This window comes from Grammomys surdaster, unplaced genomic scaffold, assembly GCF_004785775.1.
Source record: "Grammomys surdaster isolate TR1022 unplaced genomic scaffold, NIH_TR_1.0 239, whole genome shotgun sequence".
In the NCBI taxonomy this organism is placed as follows: domain Eukaryota; kingdom Metazoa; phylum Chordata; class Mammalia; order Rodentia; family Muridae; genus Grammomys; species Grammomys surdaster.
In genome coordinates this window covers 201117-222437 of record NW_021604684.1, presented here as the reverse complement: position 1 = coordinate 222437, position 21321 = coordinate 201117, and the positions used below count along the sequence as shown (strand labels likewise).

The 21321-nt window shown below is 36.6% G+C and overlaps 1 protein-coding gene across 1 annotated transcript in view; it reads right to left on the bottom strand.

The window, feature by feature from the left end:
* The window catches only part of Dcc (DCC netrin 1 receptor), a 189181-nt gene that overhangs the window by 30644 nt on the left and 137216 nt on the right, over positions 1 to 21321 (bottom strand). Inside the window, exons 15-16 of the mRNA XM_028774187.1 lie at positions 14738 to 14899; positions 8317 to 8529 (exon numbers count right to left, since the gene is read on the bottom strand). Of these exons, the coding sequence (XP_028630020.1) occupies positions 8317 to 8529; positions 14738 to 14899 (375 nt within the window). The remainder of the gene's footprint in view (positions 1 to 8316; positions 8530 to 14737; positions 14900 to 21321) is intronic.

Genomic DNA, 21321 nt, shown 5'->3' with positions numbered 1-21321 from the left:
AGTCCCATGTGGTGATTCATTTCACTATGGCCATTATATCCTACAAATATATAAATAGGAGAATATAGTATTTCACAAATTAGCTCATGTTTGCCAGACATATCATTAAATACTATTTTATTAAATATTTATTTAAAAATATTTATTTAAAATATAGTTGTTTAATATAAATATAAAATACAGTTTAAAATATTAAATTATATTAAACATACAAGTTTATTTAAATAAACATAAACTATTTATTACATATTAGATACCACTGAATAAAGTGACAGAGCTTCTATATGGTACCAAATCAGACATTTGTAAGTTAAAAGTGAAGTACTGTAATTTTATAAGCATAACTCATGTTAATATATTTTGATTTCCTAAAATTGTGTAGCAATGCCTTTTGAGGTTAGAATTTATTTTATCTAGTTATGATGGGAAATTGAAGCACAAAGAATTTAAATGACATACTCAATAGCCTACATAGGCAGTAGGGATACGGAGTCTCGCTGTCAGAGGGTTGGGAGTTGGGAGTAGTTGTTTGTTTGCCAGTCAGTACTTTCATTTAAACTTTGCCTCTGATAGATAAGAGATATGGGTGAATAGAACAACTCTTCTCAGCCTTCCTGGGGCATGAACTATCCTACCGTGTTTTCCATACCAAGCAAGGTATCAGCTTAGGTCTTGTTTCCACAGCACAGCCTTTTTCTGTTGAGAAACCAACTCTAGAGCATTTCAAAGATAAAACCAACACAGACTGTAATTTTAAGTGTAACAAGGAGGGGAACTAAAAGTTAAGCCTGCAATCCCTGATTTCAAAATCATCCTAGGTTTGCATATTATTGTGGTTTGCAAAATGCATGCCTTATTAGAAAGTGATGACTCTCCGACTGCGTAAATAGAAAGGTGCATGCATCTTACCAAGTTCAAGAATCAGGGGTGTGAAAGAAAGATATTTAAGGCAGCAATTTAGAAAAGACATTGAAAAGGGCAGCTATTTCAATCTCATTATTTCTATAAGCTGGCATGTACAATCATGTTGTAATACGCCTCTCATTTGAAATCAGTGGTTTGCTTATCACAGTAATTCACAGGCATACACAAAAATGTTAGAATCCCTTTTGCTACAAAAGATAAAAGACCCTGTCCTCTGAAAGCCTAAGCATTCTGGTGAAGGAGAGTCTGGAAACGAGGACATCAATCTTCTTCTATGCCTAAGTTGAAAGTCGGTGTTCACAAATTCACAAGATGTCTATTGTGGTAATACATTCTCTACAAGGTCCTACCTGCCAGAAAATCTTTATAAATTATCATTGGATCTGTCACCAGTTTTACACAGTGTTTACTATATTATATGTCTCATCATTATAGCTTTTTGATAGTTAAATTTAATTCATTTTTAACACATAGTACTTTTGTTTATGTTCAGTGTTAGTTTTTGCATAACATGTATTCAACAGCCCACTCGTAGGAAGTTAGTATGGAAACCTTTCTCAACCTTTCCCACACCTTCAAAGAAAGTTCTGGAATCTGACACTAACTGGTGAACTAAAATAATGATCTGTCAACTACATACAGAGCTGGGATTGCTGCCAATGATGTTTGGAATCTTTTAAGATTTGTGATTGTGTGTGTGTGTGTGTGTGTGCGTGCACGTGCGTGTGTTGTGTGTGAGTGAATGCCATGTATGCAGGTGCCCACAGAGGTCAGAAGAGGATACTGGACTCCTTGGAACAAGAATTTTAAGCCGGCATGAGCTCTGAACTGCTGAACTAGAGTTCGAAACCCTTAATCAAACTAAAAGAGTTCCCATATTTTTACTGTTTCTCAAACCAAAGAATAAGGCCCTATGCTTCATTCTTAAAGAAGATTATCTGATCTTACAGATGAGGAAAGCAGATGTCAGATGAGAAACATCACTTCCGGTAGCACAATGGAGTTCACCAGCTTCCATTGACCGACCCTTTCTCCTGTTGAAACACGGTTCCTGAGATTCTGCATTGGACTACACAGGAACCATAGCATATCTTTTTATTTTCACAAAAGTAACTTAGTCAGTAGAAGTTTCTGGACCTGTGGCATCGCATTACTGTTTTCACTCTGTATGAAGATTTGGGTTACTTGTAGCACAAGATGGAACTTGTTGAGATTGTTTTACATTTTAGGACCAAATTGTTAACAAATTTGGAAGCTGCTTCATTTTTATCTGCCTTTATCACCAATAAATAATATCTCATCAATCCATTAACTCTCAAGTTGTCATACTTTCATTAGGCTTGAAATTGATGAAAAGCATTCAAATCCTGGTGCCATTTTTTATAATTTAACTCCAACAAATTAAACAGGCAACTGGGTATTCGTTGGCTCTAAGAGTTTGAAGATCTCAAGATTAATGCCCCAGCGTTCTGGAACGATTATAAGGGTGCTCTGCTTCCCCATGGTTGATTGCAGTTACTATGCAGTTAAACATGAATTTGCTTAGTGGTGCTCTTTATGAGTTATAAATGCTTATAGTATTTAAAGTAGTGAGTTTATCCATTTTCTCTAAGGTGATTTTTATAAAAATATTTTGATTTCAAAGACATTTTACAAAAGCCAATATAACGCACCCATAAGAATTTAAGCATGAGACCTATTTTGTTCATAAGATATGGAAAAGGATTGTTTACTTTGAAAATAACTGATGCATATTCTTTCAACATTTTCTGTCACCCAGGGAACTATGAACTCTCCAATACCCTCCAAGGACAACCTTTTAATCTTACATGTTTTAAATGATCTCATTCACAACGTTAACCAGGTATTAAACAGAGACCTCTTTAATTGTCTCTTATGACTACTTACATAGAATTTTGATTTTTTTTGCTTTAATTATATTAAACTGACCATTAATTTCAAGTTTATATATGGTCTAAGTATTCTTGATAAAATATTTCTTCTTTGTTTTTTACACTGAGAAAACTTGATGAAAGGGATTAAAAATTTGACTCAGGTATCACTTCCTTAAACCCCTCCAAGTAATTTTTGTAATCATGAATAACTTTAGTTATGTGTGTACTGCTGTCTTGGTCTTCTGTCATACTTTCTCTCCGACAGTGTGCATAACATCACCATGCTTTAATTTCTATTACTCTTCCTCATTTCTTTCTGGCCATCTCAGTTTTTCATGCTGTACTTTAAAGGTCTTGTCATCAGAATACCAATAGATGCAAGGACCTGGCTTTCTGTCATAGTGCAGAAGGACGACTGGCAATTAGAATGGATGAAGCTAGTATGGATGGCCATGGTTTCAGAGTTCTCTAGAGAGATAGGATTCTTGCTATCAGATCCTTTTCCTATCTAATAGCAACAAGGATATTAAAACATCACTGTTTTAGTAACAGAGCTAAGAAGCAGTAAGTATCTGGTACTGGCAAGATAGGGTTACTCAGTGAATTTTGTAAGCAAGGTTGGCAATTTAAGCTTGATCCCTGGATCCCATAGAAAGGTGAAGGAGGTAGTTCACTTCATGGATGGTGTCTGTTGACTTTCACATGTGTGCTTTGGTATCATGGCCACACATATTACATTATACATATACACATATAAATGTGCATGCATGTACATGCACACTATATAGGTACACTCACACAATAATAAATGAATACATTATAAAAGCAATTATGCCGAAAGTAATCTAAATATCATCTTATCTGCTACAATTTTTCCTTAGGAATATTTAGTATCTAGTATCCACTTGGAAGGGTCTTTGTAGTGGAAGGAAATCAACCAAAACATATTTCTTATCAAGGTTATAATTTTCTGAATTTTTGATGTCTGCTTTCAAACTCAGTTGTTGAGCATGGGAAAATCTTTAACATTTTTATTGTGTTTTATTGTCAGCAGATGAGACATCGGACACATCAATCACTCATTAAATCTTCTCTGAAAACAATATTTCTGTTTTTAAGACAGCTACTACACCTCTTTCCTATTTACATGTCAGAACACCAGTTTACAGGAAATTAGTATTTTCCAAAATAAACCCCAAGTAGGTTACAAGGTGACAACTACTATCTATAGCTAAAAAAGTTGTCTTGTTACATTTTAATAAGTATAATATAAGATGATTGGATTATATCAGATCAAATTTCATTTATTAAATAAGATTGGTTATAGGTGAGGACCAGAAAATCTCAAGATGCTTGTTAAAAACACAGGTGGGACTTAACATGAAAGGAAATGTATTTACTGGGAGGTGTAATTTTGCTGCCTACAGTTGATTGCACTGTTGGATCCAATAACACCAAATCCACATATACTGGCCATTTAGTTGTGTGAGTGACTTCTGCGACTAACCCTAACAATGAAAGTTTTATGACACCTGCTCAAGTACATTTGATCTACCAAAACCTCTGACTGTGACTGACTATCAGATTGGGACACTCAGGTAACATCCTTAATGAATACGCTCAGTGGTGGTTTGAGAGTCTGGTGTTGAAATCCATTGTAGTAATTTATAAAAAGCAGGTTATTGGCTGCTTTGTGATATAGCATATTTACTGAAATGGGGCCTGACCAAAAAATCATGTTACAAAGGGAATACATGATTTTCCAACCAGCCATAAAATATAACTTATGCACCTTTTCTTTCCACTGTCATCCATATATACCTGCACCTTGTTTTCAATCTGCAGCCAAAGTGAAAGACATGTCACAATGTGCAGGGGAAAAAAAATCAAACTCAATTTGCTATACAATGAATTGTTTTTTGGTTTTGTCATGTCCACTGACATATTGATCACTCAAAGATTGAAAAGATCAGAATACATCAGGCTTTTATATAGATAAGTAAGTGAAAACATTATAAGATTCCTTTTGTTTAACAAAGATGCAAGTGCTTAGGAGGCTCATACTATGAATACACCACAGTAAACATCAGTATTTGAGAAATTACATGGGTTTTGTCCGTAAAATGATAGTTCCACAGGGCAAATGGGCTGCTGTTCTAACTTCATTTAAAGTATGTAGAAAGAATCTTCTCTGTACTGTGTGAAAGCATCCCTTGTCAGTAAAAAGCTGATGGCCTATCAGCTGAAGCAGGAAATAGAAGGTGGGAGTCCTAGTAGAGAGATATTGGAATCCAGAGTTAGACAGAGGCAGGAGATTTTCCTTGAACTCAGAGGAATTCAGATGTGTGAAACTGAGGAGAGGTAATCAACAATGTGGCAGACATAGGGTTATGTAAGTTATCGGAATGAGCCAAAGCTTATGGGCTAGGCATTTATTTATGAATAATTAAGTCTCCTAGTCATTATTCTGGGAACAAAGAGGCCGGGTAGAAAAGCTTGTGGCTGTAAAAGTACTGCTGGTCCTTTCACAGCTAAGTGAAACTTCAGGAGGGAAACTACACATGAGTGCATGAACACACATGCATGTACACACACACATGCATATATGCACACACACTCACACCCACAAACACACCCACACGGACACACACTCACAACCCCAGTCCCAACACACACACACACACACACACACACACACACACACACACACACACCATACACTATCCATGCCCTCCTTTGGCCCTCTGTAAAATTTATATGACATTTATAATGTGATAAACCCAACATTCCATCAAACATTTTCTATTTAACCTGAGAAGGTACTAAGTCAAATCACTAATATGTCCACATCTGTGATTTTCAAGGTGCAGAGACCGTTCTGTGGAATTTATAAGGCCAATACTGTTATTCAACCACCATGGATATGAAACTATGAGGTAGAGAATCACTTTATCACAGGGTGAAACTTCAAAAGACACCATAAAGATCCTGGGGTCTATTAAGCTAAATCTCTAACTCAGCGTGTGGGGAGGGAAAACATGAAGGAATAACTCTGTTTGCAGGTAGGCATAATTCCAGTCATTATGACAACAGACAGCATCTCTAATTACCACCTACCACAGCAAAGCTGCAAAACGCTATGTGATCCCAGGGAGATTGTTACTCCATAATATGTATTGCCCTATTCCTCATATATAAAGCTGTTGCAAGCACAGCTCTGCAGTCTCAGTGGGAGGCAAATTGAGGCTGGGACCCTTAACACTGCTCATGAAACACCACATGCAGAAATCCTATCTAGGAGAGAAGCGTCTTCATTGATGCTAATCGCAAAGCTTTCAAAGCAGAGGAACTTCTCATTTAGCATATTCTTTAAAAATTAGAGCAATGCCTCCCATTACCATATTCTAAAGTAATTATGTGCAGTAAGTAAAGACAAATTCATTACTAATTACACAGTCTTTTATTGTGAAATCCAGAGCAAAATTATTTGAGGTATTTTCTTTTCTAAGCTGACAACAGAATGACTTTACTTCATCAATCAGTTTGACTAAAGTAATGATTTTCTTGGAATTAAAATTTGTTGAAAGCTCTAAGTATTTCATCTTTCGGGCTAAGAAGCATGTAGTTAATGTCACCACTAATACATTTGTCAGTCTGCTAATTTTCTTTTTCTATTAGAATAAGTAAACAGCAGCCCTTTTAAAAAGCATACTATCTACCATGTGTCAGGAGCAATGTAGGGAGACTTATTTGAAAATCGTGAGGTAAGGCATTGTAAAATGCAGAGGAGTTGCAGGCAGACAATGAAGGAGAAACATAACAGGGAAAGGCATTTAATAATTCCAAAGTGAGGGTAGAGTACATCTCACAAACTATAAAGGGAAGATGGCATTTAAAGGAGAATTATGAAAAAAATCAAATCAAACCAAGAACTCAAGCTAGAAGGATCAGAAAATATGAAAGAAGAGGTGGCTTCTGACAAGGAATTCAAACAAAATGGTAGCAATAGTCAAAAAATAAAGGGCTCACAGTGGACAATAGTGATAGAAGCAATGTGGCTTTGTTTGTATGGCATTCCATCAGCTGTTACCCACTTAGATATGGTTATTATTTATTGGAATATAGTCTGGGACAGTACAAGCTCCTGATTCTATTCCTAAGGACACAGTACAATCATTCAGGCTCCACTGTGCTAGAGTCTCTATGATAATATTTTAATTATAAGACTATAATACCTGATTTAAAAATGCCAGTTCTCTATCCTACTATCAGTTCTACCAAAACTAAACATTCCTTTTGGTAGGTTTGTTAACCGAGAGCATCAGATTTCCGCTTGATTGCCATAACCCAGATCCCAAATCAATTGACATCTACATTATTATTTCCATTCATTTAAAATATCATTCAAAAATTATGTGGTAGGAATGTGTGGCAGAACCAACCACTCCTCATCCCATTGCTTGGAAGTCAAAGATGGGGAAGGAGGAAATGACTAGGGTCTTCCCAGTAAAATTATTATTATTATCATTATCATTATTATTATTATTTTGACATTTTGCTCAAGAAAATACTTAAAAAAAAGAAATCATTTCTTCTGCCGTATTTTGTATTTGAATGCCTCCAAAGTTCGTGGATCAAGGCTTCAACCCAAGTGTGGTGATTTTGAGATAGTAGAAGTCTCAGAGATGTGTCTAGTGTGAGGTCTTTAGGTTATTGGGTCCATACACTCAAAGGGAACTAGAAGACCCTAGTCATTTCCTCCTTCTCCATCTTTGACTTCCAAGCAATGAGATGGGTGGTTTGTTCTGCCCTACATTCTTACCATGATTGATATGCTGCTGCCTCACCACAGGATCAATCAGTTATGAACTGGAACCTTCAAAACTAGGGCTCAAGAAAACATTTTCTGTTATTTTTACTGAGATAATGATGGCATTCCTGACAGACACAGGCCAAGAAAATAACAAAGTGTCATTGCAGTTTAGTTTCAAGATATTATATAATTAGTTATCTTTGGTATACAATATTAAGCTACTTTATTTTCCTTATTAAAATGTGAATGAAGATGACCTATGGGTGATAGTACTAAACTCATCATTATTTTGGATACTTTATAATTTTCTTTTTATATTTTTGGGACATTTGACATAACACTCTTTATATCTGTTTTTCTCATTAAATAAGTTGAACATAAACTGAGAGGCACCAATAAATTCCTAAAATATTAGAACCTATGTTTTCTGGTGGTAAAGTAGTAGGTGAAGAAGCATTGCCTCTAGCAGATCGCTAGAGTGAAATCATCCATAAGTTGCTTCAATTACCCATGTGTCAGTTCCCTGACTACTTCTCAACCATCAATAACAAACATGAGCACGATAGGCAGGCAATCCACACGGAAAACATATATGATATCTAGACCTCCTCTATGTCTCTTCTCTACACAAGTACAACAATCATTGATTAGAACAGAACCTTGGTAAGTGTCACGGGTACTTACCTGGCTGTGACAAAAGTGGTGTGTAAGGGACTTTTGGTTCTATTGCACTCATAGGTGGAGGTAGCAAAGGGTTAGCAAAGCTGCGGAGTGGATGAGTTGGCCGCACACAGGCTGTGGGGATGGTTCTGCTGGGTGCTTCTTCGCTGCTGGGATGTTCAGGCTGAGCTGGGGGTAGCATGGGTTGCTGTTGCGTGGTTGGTCCTTCACTCACAGCTGTAATGGAAATAAGAAATCCAGATGTCATTTAAGATGATGCTTATTTCCCCCACCTTTCCAGAATCAGTCCAGGGACAAATGATGGGATCTGGCAACGTCTTCTTTGATTTATGATCATTCTTATTCTTCAGCTCTCATGCATGTATGGAATACAATTAGCACAACCCTTTTCAACAGTAGAGACAGGTCCATTAGCACACGGTGCACCTCTCAGGGACACTGACACAATATATTCATACTAACTACATTGCCTGAACGGTCTGGACCCTGTAATCATAAGTGATGAAGTGAGAAAAACAAGTTATCTTTTTTTTTCTAAGTCGTTATGTCAGCGGAATTCAACCGGTTACGGCTGCATTACTATCTACCAGCCAATATGACAATTTTGCTGCAATTTCAACATGCCATGTCAACTGTCAAACAAATCAGAGTTACAGGGTGCTCAGAGGCATTGCTAAAAAAAATGATACAAATAATAACCACTATCATTATCTCTTATAACAAAATAGAAGCACATTGAGCTAAAAGTTATATGAGACATAATTTCACTGGAGCAAGTTGCCTGAACTCAGAGTTATAATTTTTTTTTCCTCTTTGATAGCAAGCCTTGTAATTTTCAGGCAGATTACTGAGTTGAAGAGGCTTCCCACAGTCATTTGTGACAGCCTTTGGGTGTCTGGACCGCTTTGTATATTAAAATGCACCTTTTCCCCTAGGGAACACAGTTGAGTGAGACTAAAATATTTTCAAGGCATTTTCTGTTGCTACAGACAGGGTGCATCAACTTTAAATGTTCATTCATATTCAAAGCCAAAAGGTCCAAGTTAAACTGCAGATAAAAGAGCTGCCTACCAGGAATAAGTGGTGTTGACACTATATGAGTATTTCTAGTTATTTATTTCTTAGGAAGAACTGTTTTGGCAAAAATAGGAAGATATGATATTGCTTTCATAATATCTCACTTTGTAAGGATAATTTTAAGGTGGGATTATTTCGAAATAATAAGTTTAAAAGATGGTTTTGAAAGGATCCTGAGAATCTCACTAAGGTCAGCAAAGGGCAGAGGAGATAGAGAAGCAGTCTGGTAATGCCAAAGGAACAGACTTGAAAGGTAAAAAGATCAAGGTGTCCTATGAAAGATATGCAGAAGTGACACATCTTCCAGAGGTATTTTTATTCATCCTTTTTGCTTCAGATGGGGTCAGAGGTCATCTGGATGAGAGAACAGCCTGTGGACTTCATCCTTTTGAGGTGGAGGTAGAAGATGCACAGTTGGGTGAGAAAATGATAGCAATCAGAACTTGAAATCTGATGAGACTTTGTCGGCCTTCAAACAGGGAACCTTAAGTAAAACAGTCAACTGCCAAACCTCCCATATAGGTCTTACAAGAAACTAAATTGCTCCCATGATCAAAATGGGAGAGGAATGTCTTTGTATAGGATCAGATTGTGTCCTGGGTTGTTTGAAAGTTTAATTTTACAAAAAGAGAAAATGTTAGGTTTTTAACTTTGGACTTATGTTTAATCTGAAGAAGAAAGTGATCAATGTCTGATTTTCTAAATAATGATTTAATAATTTAGCTATTTCTAAAGCTGAGCATGTTTCCCCCTTAACTTTAAAGTGGTGGATGAGTTGGTCCGCTACTCCTGGTCCTTAAAGCAGGCACGCTTTAAGGATGGTATCCTTGTTTGCACTTCCTTCACACCAAAAGAATTCATTTGAGAGCTAGATTGCAGGAAATAACTAGAACACTACAGGCTCTTTAAAAAAGTGTCCCCAGAGAATATTCTCAGAATGGTTCTGAGTAACGGGGCCATACATAACACTAACTTATGAAGACAGGAAAAGAAATGTTACATTTCTCTTTCTACAAATTTGTACAAGTAATTATCTCTATGGAACATGTACTGCAAATAACCAATATCTGTTCCTAGAACTCCTTCAGCATTGAAGAAACAATGGAAAGTTTTGACGCCTACATTTTCTTTATTTCTTGTCCTTCCTTTAATTCTTTTCTTTGTCATGTATTTGGACATGAACTGTTCATGATAAAATATCATTGTATTTTCAAGTTTAATAAAATTTGCATTCATCTTTCTTTAAGAATTTGAAATTCTGTTTCTTATTTTGGCAAAACCTTTGTATGTCATGTGAACATATGGATTGTAATGATTTTACTAAAAGTCATGAGTTTGAGGTCCTAAAGAAACTCGGGACAATTGGCTAACTGAAGTGCCTACTCACATATCAAAGTGCATGCTGCCCTCCAGGCTCACTCAGTATCTGTGGCTCCACTCTATTTCTCTCACTACTGGACCCTTCCCCAGATCATGGCCTTCCTTTCTGCCTAGTTCTCATTGCTATATAACCCTGCCGTTTCAGCCCTGTGCTCTCTTGTCCTTGTATCTCCGTTCTCCTCTCCTCCTCTCTTCCGCCTTCTCCTCTTCTAATGGCTCCATCCATTCTGCTGATCATGTTCAGTCTTCTACTTTCTCTCCATGCTCTGGATGCTTCTGGCTGTTCTCTCCTTCATACATACAATAAAACTCTTCCCTTCCCTCAGAGCATCATGCCCCCGCTTTACCCATAGAGGCCATTCTTAGTCACTTTTTTCCTAAGGCCATTTGTTATCATCATCATCAATGAGAACTAAAATTCTCTCTATTCCTGGTCCTGCCTCTCTAGCCTTCCCAGCTGTCTAGCATTATTCCCACTGGGATCACCATGATGTGATGGCCCTAACTAAGTGGACCATAGCCTTTGTCGAATTCATTGTTTGTCACTCATAATGTGAAGCCTGATATTTGAGTAAGAAGGTCCATGTGTAAGGAAGATTAGAATATAATCCATAAGAGAAAAGTTGTTTAAAAAAATAGAGTGGATAAGAGCTTTCACATCTAATCCATATTTCTTGCATTTTAAGAAAATGCTGTGGCTGATATTTAAAGCAGCAAAATCCTCAAATAAACAGCTTAGCAGTTGCTCCATCAGAGAAACGCTGCAGTGTAGATGTGCCTATTGGCCAGTTCAGACACCTGCTCCAGGACATCAATGTAAAACAAATTGTCTCAGTGGCTTGGCATTTATCTGTGTGAAGAGCTCCAAAAGCAAAGAAAAGCTCCCTTCACCCCCTGGATACAGCTTCCTTGCAATTCAGAGCAGAGTGAGAAGCAAATGGGTGTCGGCAAGGCACTCATTTTCAAATGATGAAATCGTCAGAATTCATTGTACAAATAGCATACAATTACACAGTAGAGTCAAATCTCAAGGTACTTTATAATAATTAATGTCAACATTCAAAACACTTGCTACAGAGTAACTGGCAGAAATACTGCAAAAATGGAAATGAGGATTTTTCTTCTATCTGAAAACTGCAGTGGTTGATAGAATTACAGCCTACCAACAGCACGTAGCAGATGCTGAGGCATGGACACCTCCTCTTGGAACCTATTTTACACATTAATCTTGGAAGAACAACATTATGAACTATTCCTCAGTAACCTAGTTCCTCATAGCCTGGAATGTTTAAGAGACACCCCTAGAAAAATGAATGAATCCTTTCACGATGCTCCTGATTTTTTTTGTTGTTTTTTTCTGGCACAAACTCCATTTGGTAGCCAACTTCTAGTTTGTGGAGGAACTGGAACAGAAAAACAGCATGGGCTAATCTGTGAAGTATCCTCACTGTGGCAATGACAAAATGGAAAGCTCTTATACCCCTCTTCCATAGACTTGTCTAATGGATGAGAAAAATGAGACACTGCATAGTTATGATAGTTATGATGTGCAGAAAGAAACCTCCATGCAAGACTGCCTGTTTAGGAGATTGTCAAAGTACAGGACTAATCTCCTGGGGCAGCAGCTTATAATAAACTACAGTTTACTATAAGAGTGCTTCTGCAGTTATACTGATGTGACTATTTGTCCATCAATCTGGAAATCTGTGAAATGCAAATGTTATTATTGGGCCTCCCGTTTCCTTGTTTCCTTATAGAAATCCGGCTTTGTTTATGACTCCAGAAACAATCAGGCTTTGGGGACAGGGCTTTAGCATTTCCCAACTTAAGAATTTCCGGGTTTTTGAGATAACTGTGGAGAAGTGGAACCTCCACACTTGGCCACATTAACGTTATCTTTTTCTGTATGACCTTCTTTGATCCTCAAGGACACTAATAAGGCAGTTCTACCCAGAGCAATGTAAGTTTTTCTGCTTGAGGGAGAATAGGAGTGTTTAGTGTTCTACACGGTCTGTAGAAGCCAATATCAAAGAGCTGGATGTTAACGATCATTGACAGCGACTTAGAGAATATTTTGCTTTCTAGAAAAAGGAACATTTATTCATTCTTTTTCCAGGCAATTGCTTGAAGCATATTAGATGTTACTTCTTTCGAAGTGCATATATTTTGTTGAAAACAACTTGTTGAACGAATGAATGTATACATTTTAAAGCAAGGTATAAATCATGGCCAGGGATAGAATTTTCACTGCCTGGTAATTTGGATGAAGTTCAAAAATTATACAGGAGAAACTTGCTAAGAAAACATTGTTTACATAAGCATACAATTGTTCTGGGATACAGTATATTATTTTCTATTATACTATAGGATTGCCTTCATTTGATAAATCCTGTTGCTCCAGAACAAAAAAAAAACACTCTATTAAAGAGTGTAGATGCTTTAAATGATTAACTAACTTTTAATATATTTCATTATTTTGTGTTTCCAGAAAAACAGGTGGAAGGCACAGAATATTTTCATATAGGCCCTGGATTCACACTTCATTACCAAAATAGAGTTGAGAAGAGGAAATTTCCTTTAATCATAGACAAAAAATTTCTTAATACCAGCATATTTATTTTTCATTAAAATTAAACTTTTGAATAATTTATCCTAAAATCCAATAACAGACAATTCCACATGCTACACTAACTCAAGAAGAAAAAAAAAGGGAGAGGCTTGGGACAGGTGAGATGAATTCATTTTTAGACCATGCTTACAAAAATTGGAAACAAGGGGAATAGTTGATAAGAAGAAATACTTGAGCTTTGGTTGGTACCAGCCATGCCAGAAGGATCAGAGCAAAGCTATGCCACAGATGCCTCTTCAATGTCCCTTTAAAGTCCTAAGGTACAGGTAGAATATAATGGTGTAGAATGTCACGAAACGAAGGGAGTTCAGTTCAGGAACAAAGAAGGGACTTGTGGGCTAGGAGCTTTTTAAAAGTAGACTCCCATGCATAGCTGTTGTGAGATTTAGAACTTTCTAGCTATTGGGCTTCTGGCATGCCTCTCACCTTCCTCCCAGTCCTGTGATTTTGGAGTTCTTTCCCCCCCGAGATTTAGCACACAACTCTATTTGGTAGATGTGATGTGCAGCGAGAAAAGGGAAATGAATCTAATTCTCGCCTGGCAGATTTTTGATGCCTTTTAATTCTAACCTTGCTACATTTGGACGATTTATGATTTCTTAGAGCTGCCCCTGTTGAGTTGGGAAAAATATAGCTTACCTCACAAAGATATTTTATTGCTTTGCTATCATATCTATTACAAAACCTCCTCTTGCACATGAGCTGCTGAGTCACCTGTTCTTAACTAAGAGATGAAAGCCATAAAATCGATTTAAAGATGCTGTGCTCAAAGGAGGGGAGGGGAATCAAATGGCATGGGAGAAATCACCTCATGGATATGAACGCCTTCTTCCACTCTTGCTCTCTTTCTAATAAATGGCATTTTGTTCAAGCAACTACTCCCTTCCAAGACTTGAAAAAGTCCTGCTTAAGCAATTAAAAAAAAAACTGCCGTGGATTCATCCTGTATTTGTTCACTGGAACTAGGTAGAGATCTTTTACTTTAACTAACAGATACTAGATCAAATGTATTGAAAGACAACCCTTGATTTATAACTTCCTGGTTAGCAGGGTATCGTTTTGAAACATCTACTACTCCATTGTGTAATGGAGCCGTATGTTCTTCATTGTCCACCAGACACATTTGTCTGTGGTATCTGCTGTGGAAAGGGTCTTAGGTAATCGCTCTAACAGCCTGCTGCTAAGATCCAAATATTAAATGCTCTGAGTTGGAAAATTCCTGTATGGGGTCACAGGCAATGAGTCTTTCCAAAGAATAAGAAGACCGAAATGATACACGGAGGTGATCTTGCTGTTACTAACATTTGTCACAATAAAATGGAAAGAAAAATGCATTACACTGAGTTCTTCCTGCTCCAAAACCTCGGTCCACAGACAATGTTGGGAATGGTACTGGCCGGAGAGTGAACTGTGGATGCGGGTATCCACATGTGGGGGATGGGAGGATTCCTGGATACTGGGCACTTTCTAGTGTTGGTACAGGGATGGCACTCACAACAGCTGCAAAAGAAAAACATTAGTTATTAAAAAAATCCAAGTTTCCTCTTAGCAAACATTAAAGGAAATCAAAATGTGTTCCAAAAGTTTAATATTCTCCATGGTGTCACTGACATTCTCCTAATACTTTCTGGAAACTTCCTTCTTGCTGTAGAACAGAAAGTTTACTTTTACAACACCCCATTATGACATATCTTCTTCCAGCTTGAAACTTGCCATGGTTCTAAGAAAATAGTTAAGTTACAGTAGAGGCACCTCAATACTCCAGTATTTGTATTTCAGGTTTTTTGTTTCTGCCTTTCACCCAAGGAGAAACAAGGAATAAAAAAATGTTAGGTTGTGACCAAATAAATGTGTGCTGGAAAGTGCAGATACAGGGTGTTAGAAAATGTGATTTGATCTTGGAAATGAATGTATTGCTGTCAAGAGGCATAACGCAAACACAATCAAAAGGGCATTCTCTGTATCCATAATCAGGGTTTATCTTTAGGCAAAATCCTTGTAACACTCAAAGCTGTCCAGATGAGTGCACACTATATACAGGTAACTGAATGTTACCTGAAAATACCAACAGTGCAGTTATTCTGAATGAAACCCACAGAAAAATACTTGTGGCATGTCTTGATATTTAGACAATTTTGTTCAATTTCACTGTTCAAAGGTTAGTCAACCATATTATTTTATATTTACTATACTTCTAGTAAACCTTAATATTTAATCATTGGATAATTACCTTATGAAACAGTGAGTATTTGGTAATCATTGATTACCAAAACATGGACTTTATTTAAGCCAGCTATTGGAATGGTTAGGTTGGGTAGTAAATGAAAAAAGAAGTAAATAGGAAGGACATGGCTGTTCCTAGGTATCGTAGCAGAAAAGGTCTATTGTAAAAGGAAGAGCATGTCCAGATCTAAAGATATCTAGGAAAGTCTAGAGTAGGTAAGCCCTGAACTGAGCCCTGTGAAATGGGGGAAGGGGAGCCTAAAAGCCAGATGAGTAAAGGATAAATGGAAGTTTCTCCTTGACCAGATAACCAAAATAGCTGGATTATTTAGGGAAGGACAACTGGGGAGAGCTGCCCTGTCAAGTCCCTGGGAAGAAGAAGTTTAGGATAGTGGTAAGGAGTGACAGAGAGGAGGACTCTGTAGCAGCTAGGGACTGAGGGATTCAGGGAGAATCTGGCAGTCAGGGTCAGCTTTGGTACACTAAATTCGAACTTCAGCCATTTGTCTAGGGCTTGAGACCTAACAGGTAGTATGTTCCAGTCTCTGATATTAATGTTACCTTCTTTTTACAAAAGATTATTTAGTTACATTATAATGCCATCTCTGGATTTATGTGCCTATGTTTACACATTTCCCAAAGGGAAGCTTTTTCTTCTTTAAAAATTAAATTCTTCATTTTATTAATGATGTCACTATATTAGGAGAAATTTTTTATATACTTCTGTGCCACTAGACAGAAAAGGTTTCAGATCTATTTATATTTGCTTCCTTATTCTTGGTCCAGTTAATGTTGATGTGTCTTCTACAAGATGCAAACATAAATAACTTATATAAATACAAGGAAATTTGTACAACTGATTTTCAAACAAAACAATGTTAAGACTATAGAGATGTGAGCAACAGATTGTTGAAAAGGATCTTGGTTAAGAATTCACCCAGAGTGTGCATTCTTCATGTGCCTTCATGTGCTTTTGAAGGTGTTTAGATTGAGTGACCAAAAAAAAAAAATACATATCTAAGAATATTCATGCACATATTTGTAGTTATATGTAGGTTAGTCATACTTCAGGGTTTAGGCCAATATACATTGGAATATAATTTCTATCACAAGTATTATTCATATATATATGCATATATATATATATGAATCACAGATATCTATATCTATATCTATATCATCTATATCTATCTATCTATCTATCTATCTATTTATATATATATGTGTGTGTGTATAGCTGGTAGGTGAAGTAGCCTCCTTTATGTCATTAGTAATGAAATTTCAATAAAACTTAAACTTTATTATAGCAACATGAAAACCATAATTATAATGGAAATGCCAAACAAACAAGCAAACAAACAAGCAAACAAACCAAAAAACCCCCAGCAACAATAAAAAGAACAACTACAACAGTTAAAACTTAGAGCTTAGACTCAGAAGAAATGCAAATATAAAATAAAATCTTAAGTTATAGCTATTATAGACTTCAAAAATGGATGATCAATGAGAAGTGCAGATTGGGGAAGAACTCAGTTTTCTTTAAGGCGTTGCCTACTGGGACTTCCACCATGCTCCAGTGAATATATGGGCAACACAAAATAAACTGTTATCGTCGTCTTTTTCTTCTACCTTTACTTCTTCCTCTTTTGTGAAGCAAGGGAGGTCAGAAAGCTGGTGGAACAGGCTTGGGAGTACTGGGAAGTGATTATGCTCTTATGCATAATGTGAAATTCCTAAATAATCAATAAAATATTACTGGAAGAAGAAGACCCCCAATTACAGAAATTAGTGATGTTTGCCTATGATTCTGTGGGAGCAGAAAATTTTAGATACTCAGTCAAGGATAAAATTTAGTAACATAAACCTTGCAGGAAGGACAGCCTCACCCTGCATTCTGGGAAGGATGATGGTGGGGAGTGAATCAATGGCAATTTTATGCAGACGTTCAAGTTGTACCAAAACATGTAAATATGTTAAATGTAAAATGTAGAGAGGAGAGTCTGGAGAGATGGCTCAGTGGTTAAAAGCACTGGTTCTCTTCTAGAGAACCAGTATTCAATCTCCAGCATCCACATGACAGCTCAGACCTGCCTTTAACTCCAGTTCCAAGGAATCTGACACTCCCACACATACATATGTGGAGGTAAAACACAAATGCAGTAAAAATAAATAAACATTGAATTTTCTCTTTAAAACTATAGAGACAAAAATGCATAGATTTTCTATATTATTTTAGAAGTGACTTTAAAGGATATTTGAGAATAATAAATGACAATGTCTCCATAAACTTTCTACATAAATTTGTGATTATAGAAAACACACATGCTGACAGTTACAGAAAAAGACAAACTGTTAAAATGACAAAAACTTTCAACAAAGAACAAGATTAAAGCCAGATGGAAGCCCCAAAGATTACACATATATTAAAAAAGAAAAGTTATAATTTTGTTACTCTTTGTGTTTCTCAAGACACAGTGAAGGGAAAAAACTCATTTCTTCGGGTGAGTGATAAAAGAACTTTCTAGAGTATCATTTGTACTTTTGATATTTGAACTCATTGAAGAATTTCAAGGTCATTGGTTGTATTATTTTATGTCTTTGAGTAAATAGTTACAATAGTAATACTACTAATAACACCAGTAAAAACAGAATGAAGGCATTTATGAACAAATCGGATATAAAAGAGTATGAAATCTCTTTTCATGGCTGAAAAATCTTAATGTCTGAAGCAGTCAGTGTGGTTGTTTTTGAAATCTGATTGACTGATCAAACAATCACTGATCAGCCAGTAAAGCTGATTGGTGACTGATAGTTAATTTGCATTGACATTTTTATTCATATGTTTTTGTTGCAATAATCATCTCCTTAGATACTGCCAGGACCCCTCCCTCCAACTGTACATATCTTGTGAACAATGTTTTAAGATTATTATAATTCTAACAATAATCTTATGACTCAATATCTAATTCTTCACTTGGAGGAAGAGATTTATAAAGATCTTTTGGTATGAGAAGAAATAACTGTATAGAGAAATTAAAAGAAATAAACAAGATATAGAATCTCCATAGGGAAATTGAGACAACCAATGAGAGACTAAAATTATGTTCCAACCACTCTAGTCCTTTAAGGCTGAAAAAGTTTGCTTTTTGTTTAGGCTGACCATGGTAGAAATGTTTTACAAACATGAAAAGTTTTGAGAAACAATCCATTTATTGTATGTTTGCATGTCAAAAACCGCTTATTGTCTTATTTCCTGATATAGCCTAATATGTTTAGTAAATCATGGCTTTGGTTTTGAGATCTTTTGGCCATTGATTAATTTTTTAAAAGATTTTTTAAAATGATGTATTGTATTCTATTATTGTGTGTGTCATTGTGTAGTTTTGTGGATACGAGTGCCATTCTGTCTCAACAGATAGAACTCAGAATGTCAGATTTTTCTTAAGCTGCAGTTATAGACCTTTGTGAATGACATAATGTGTAAGTGCTGGGAACTGAACTTGTGTCCTTTGCACTATAAATTTTTACTATGGATCTGGCACATTAGCTCCTATGGTTTATCCTTGAAGAGATCAGAAGTTGTTGACATTTAGTTGTCAGACAATTAGTACAAACTCATCATCTGAGAGGAGACCTGGAGTTCCACAGTCATAATGACAGCTACTCAGGAAGCTGAGATTGGAGGGTCTCAAGTTTGAGGACAGTCTGGACTATGGGATGAGATCAAAAACCATCCCAGGCAACTTTGTGGGATCTTGTTTCAAAAATAAAGAAGAGAGGACCAAGGTGAAGTGGAAAATTTTGGTTTCTTTGGATTCTCATGTGATGTTTTTCTGGAAACCGTCTTATGAGAAGATGTTTTGCTGACAACAGACACAGAATTTTCCTAGTAAGTGGCTGAAAAAATGGCATGTGATGTTTTATTGGAGCAGACACTTGAGAGGACATGTAATGTTTGGAAAGGGTATAAGTATAACCCAACAGACAGTGGACAATGCTGTGGCATCGATTCACCTTGCGGTTTTTGTTGATCATCATTTGTTGTGACTTTGTAGGGAGAAACTCACCAAATAACCTCTCATCATATTCCAGAGGCTTCTTGCCACTTCCACAGACTTGGACCGATTGGCAGAGTCTCTCAGTTTCTTCTGAATCATATTGCTGTTGCTGATCCCTGAATGTTTTTTTGTGAGTGGGTTGCGCTACCACTGCTGATTCTTGTGAACTGAACTGCTGATCTCCTGACAGCAAAGACTGGATTCACAGATCCACCTCCCACTTTGTCCTCTTAACCTTTTCTTTCCACCACCTCTAATGGATGGTGGGCTAGAAGGGAGGCTAAAGCATTTAAGAACCCTTATTAAAGGTTTTTTTTTGTTTGTTTTAAAAAAAATCTAAGTTTATATTGGGGCTATTTAGCTCAATAGTAGTGTACTTGTCTGGCATGCAGATACCTGAGTTAAATCCTCAGTGTGTCTTGTTTGATGTGTGAGTGTGTGTGTGTGTTAGTGTGTGTATGTGTGTGCATGTGTGTGTGTATATGGGTTTGTAGATCGTATGAACTTAAAATAAGTTGAATAAAATATTAATTACTTTTTTTTGTTATTTTACCACAAAAATAGCTTTCAGAGACAGACATATATATGCACTTACACACACACATATACATACTCACACACACAGGCACATAGCATTTTTAGCATTCACTACACTGTTTATGTACAGCAGCTCAAGGAGCAATACTATCTTTCAGTTTCAATAAATCTCCACTCTGTGGCCAAATATGACAAGAAGTCTCTTCTGACGCAGCTTGCTGGCAATTGAATTTATGTCTGTCACTGATGTACTGGGAGTTTTCAAGTAGAAATTTCCTCAGCAAATACATAGGTCCATGAACAGCCACTGTGGCATTTGGAAACTTTTACAACCGTCTTAAAAATGTTATCACTAAGTGCAACCTACAGGAACTCTACTGTGAAGACTTAAATTTAATGCTGTAAGTTTTAAGAACTAAATCTCTAGATACTTCTCAACATGATACATGACCGAATTGAGAAATTTGTTTAAGGAGAACAGGGGGGAAATATAACAGTAAATATAATATGTTCAAGTGAAACTATTTTTCATGCTGCCTCCTTTGATGATAACGTGTCTGCAATGGCCTACATATAATCTGGAGGATTTGAACATTTAATGTCGATTGTCCTCAATAGTAAGTATTCTAAACTATCTCTGAAGTTCAGATATTCATTGATAAAAACATGGCACTTGCCTGCATACTCTTCAATGCCTGCTTTGTAATTAGACTAACCTTGTTGGCAAAAAGGCCAAATATTTGAGTTCAACTATCTGGGTTCAGTACTTAGGTTTGGCACTTGTTAGTGGATCTTACAGGCCATACCTAAGGTCGTACCTGATATCTCTGCTCTGTGAGCCCTTCCTTCAGCTTCCTCTGTGCATTATCCTACATTGGTCTGATGACTTTGAGAATTATGGGAGAAGAGATGGTTGACATTTTCCAAGACTAGGCTAAAAGGATTTTTGTCTCTCTCTGTTGCTGCACTTGTACCTACTTTTTCTTGGTCATGGCAGACAACACTGTCCATGTAAGGCATGTGCCATGTCTTTAGGTGATGCTGGCCAAATTATGGAGGAAATGGTGAAGTAGAGATGCAAGATTGGGACTCAGTCCAAAAGTC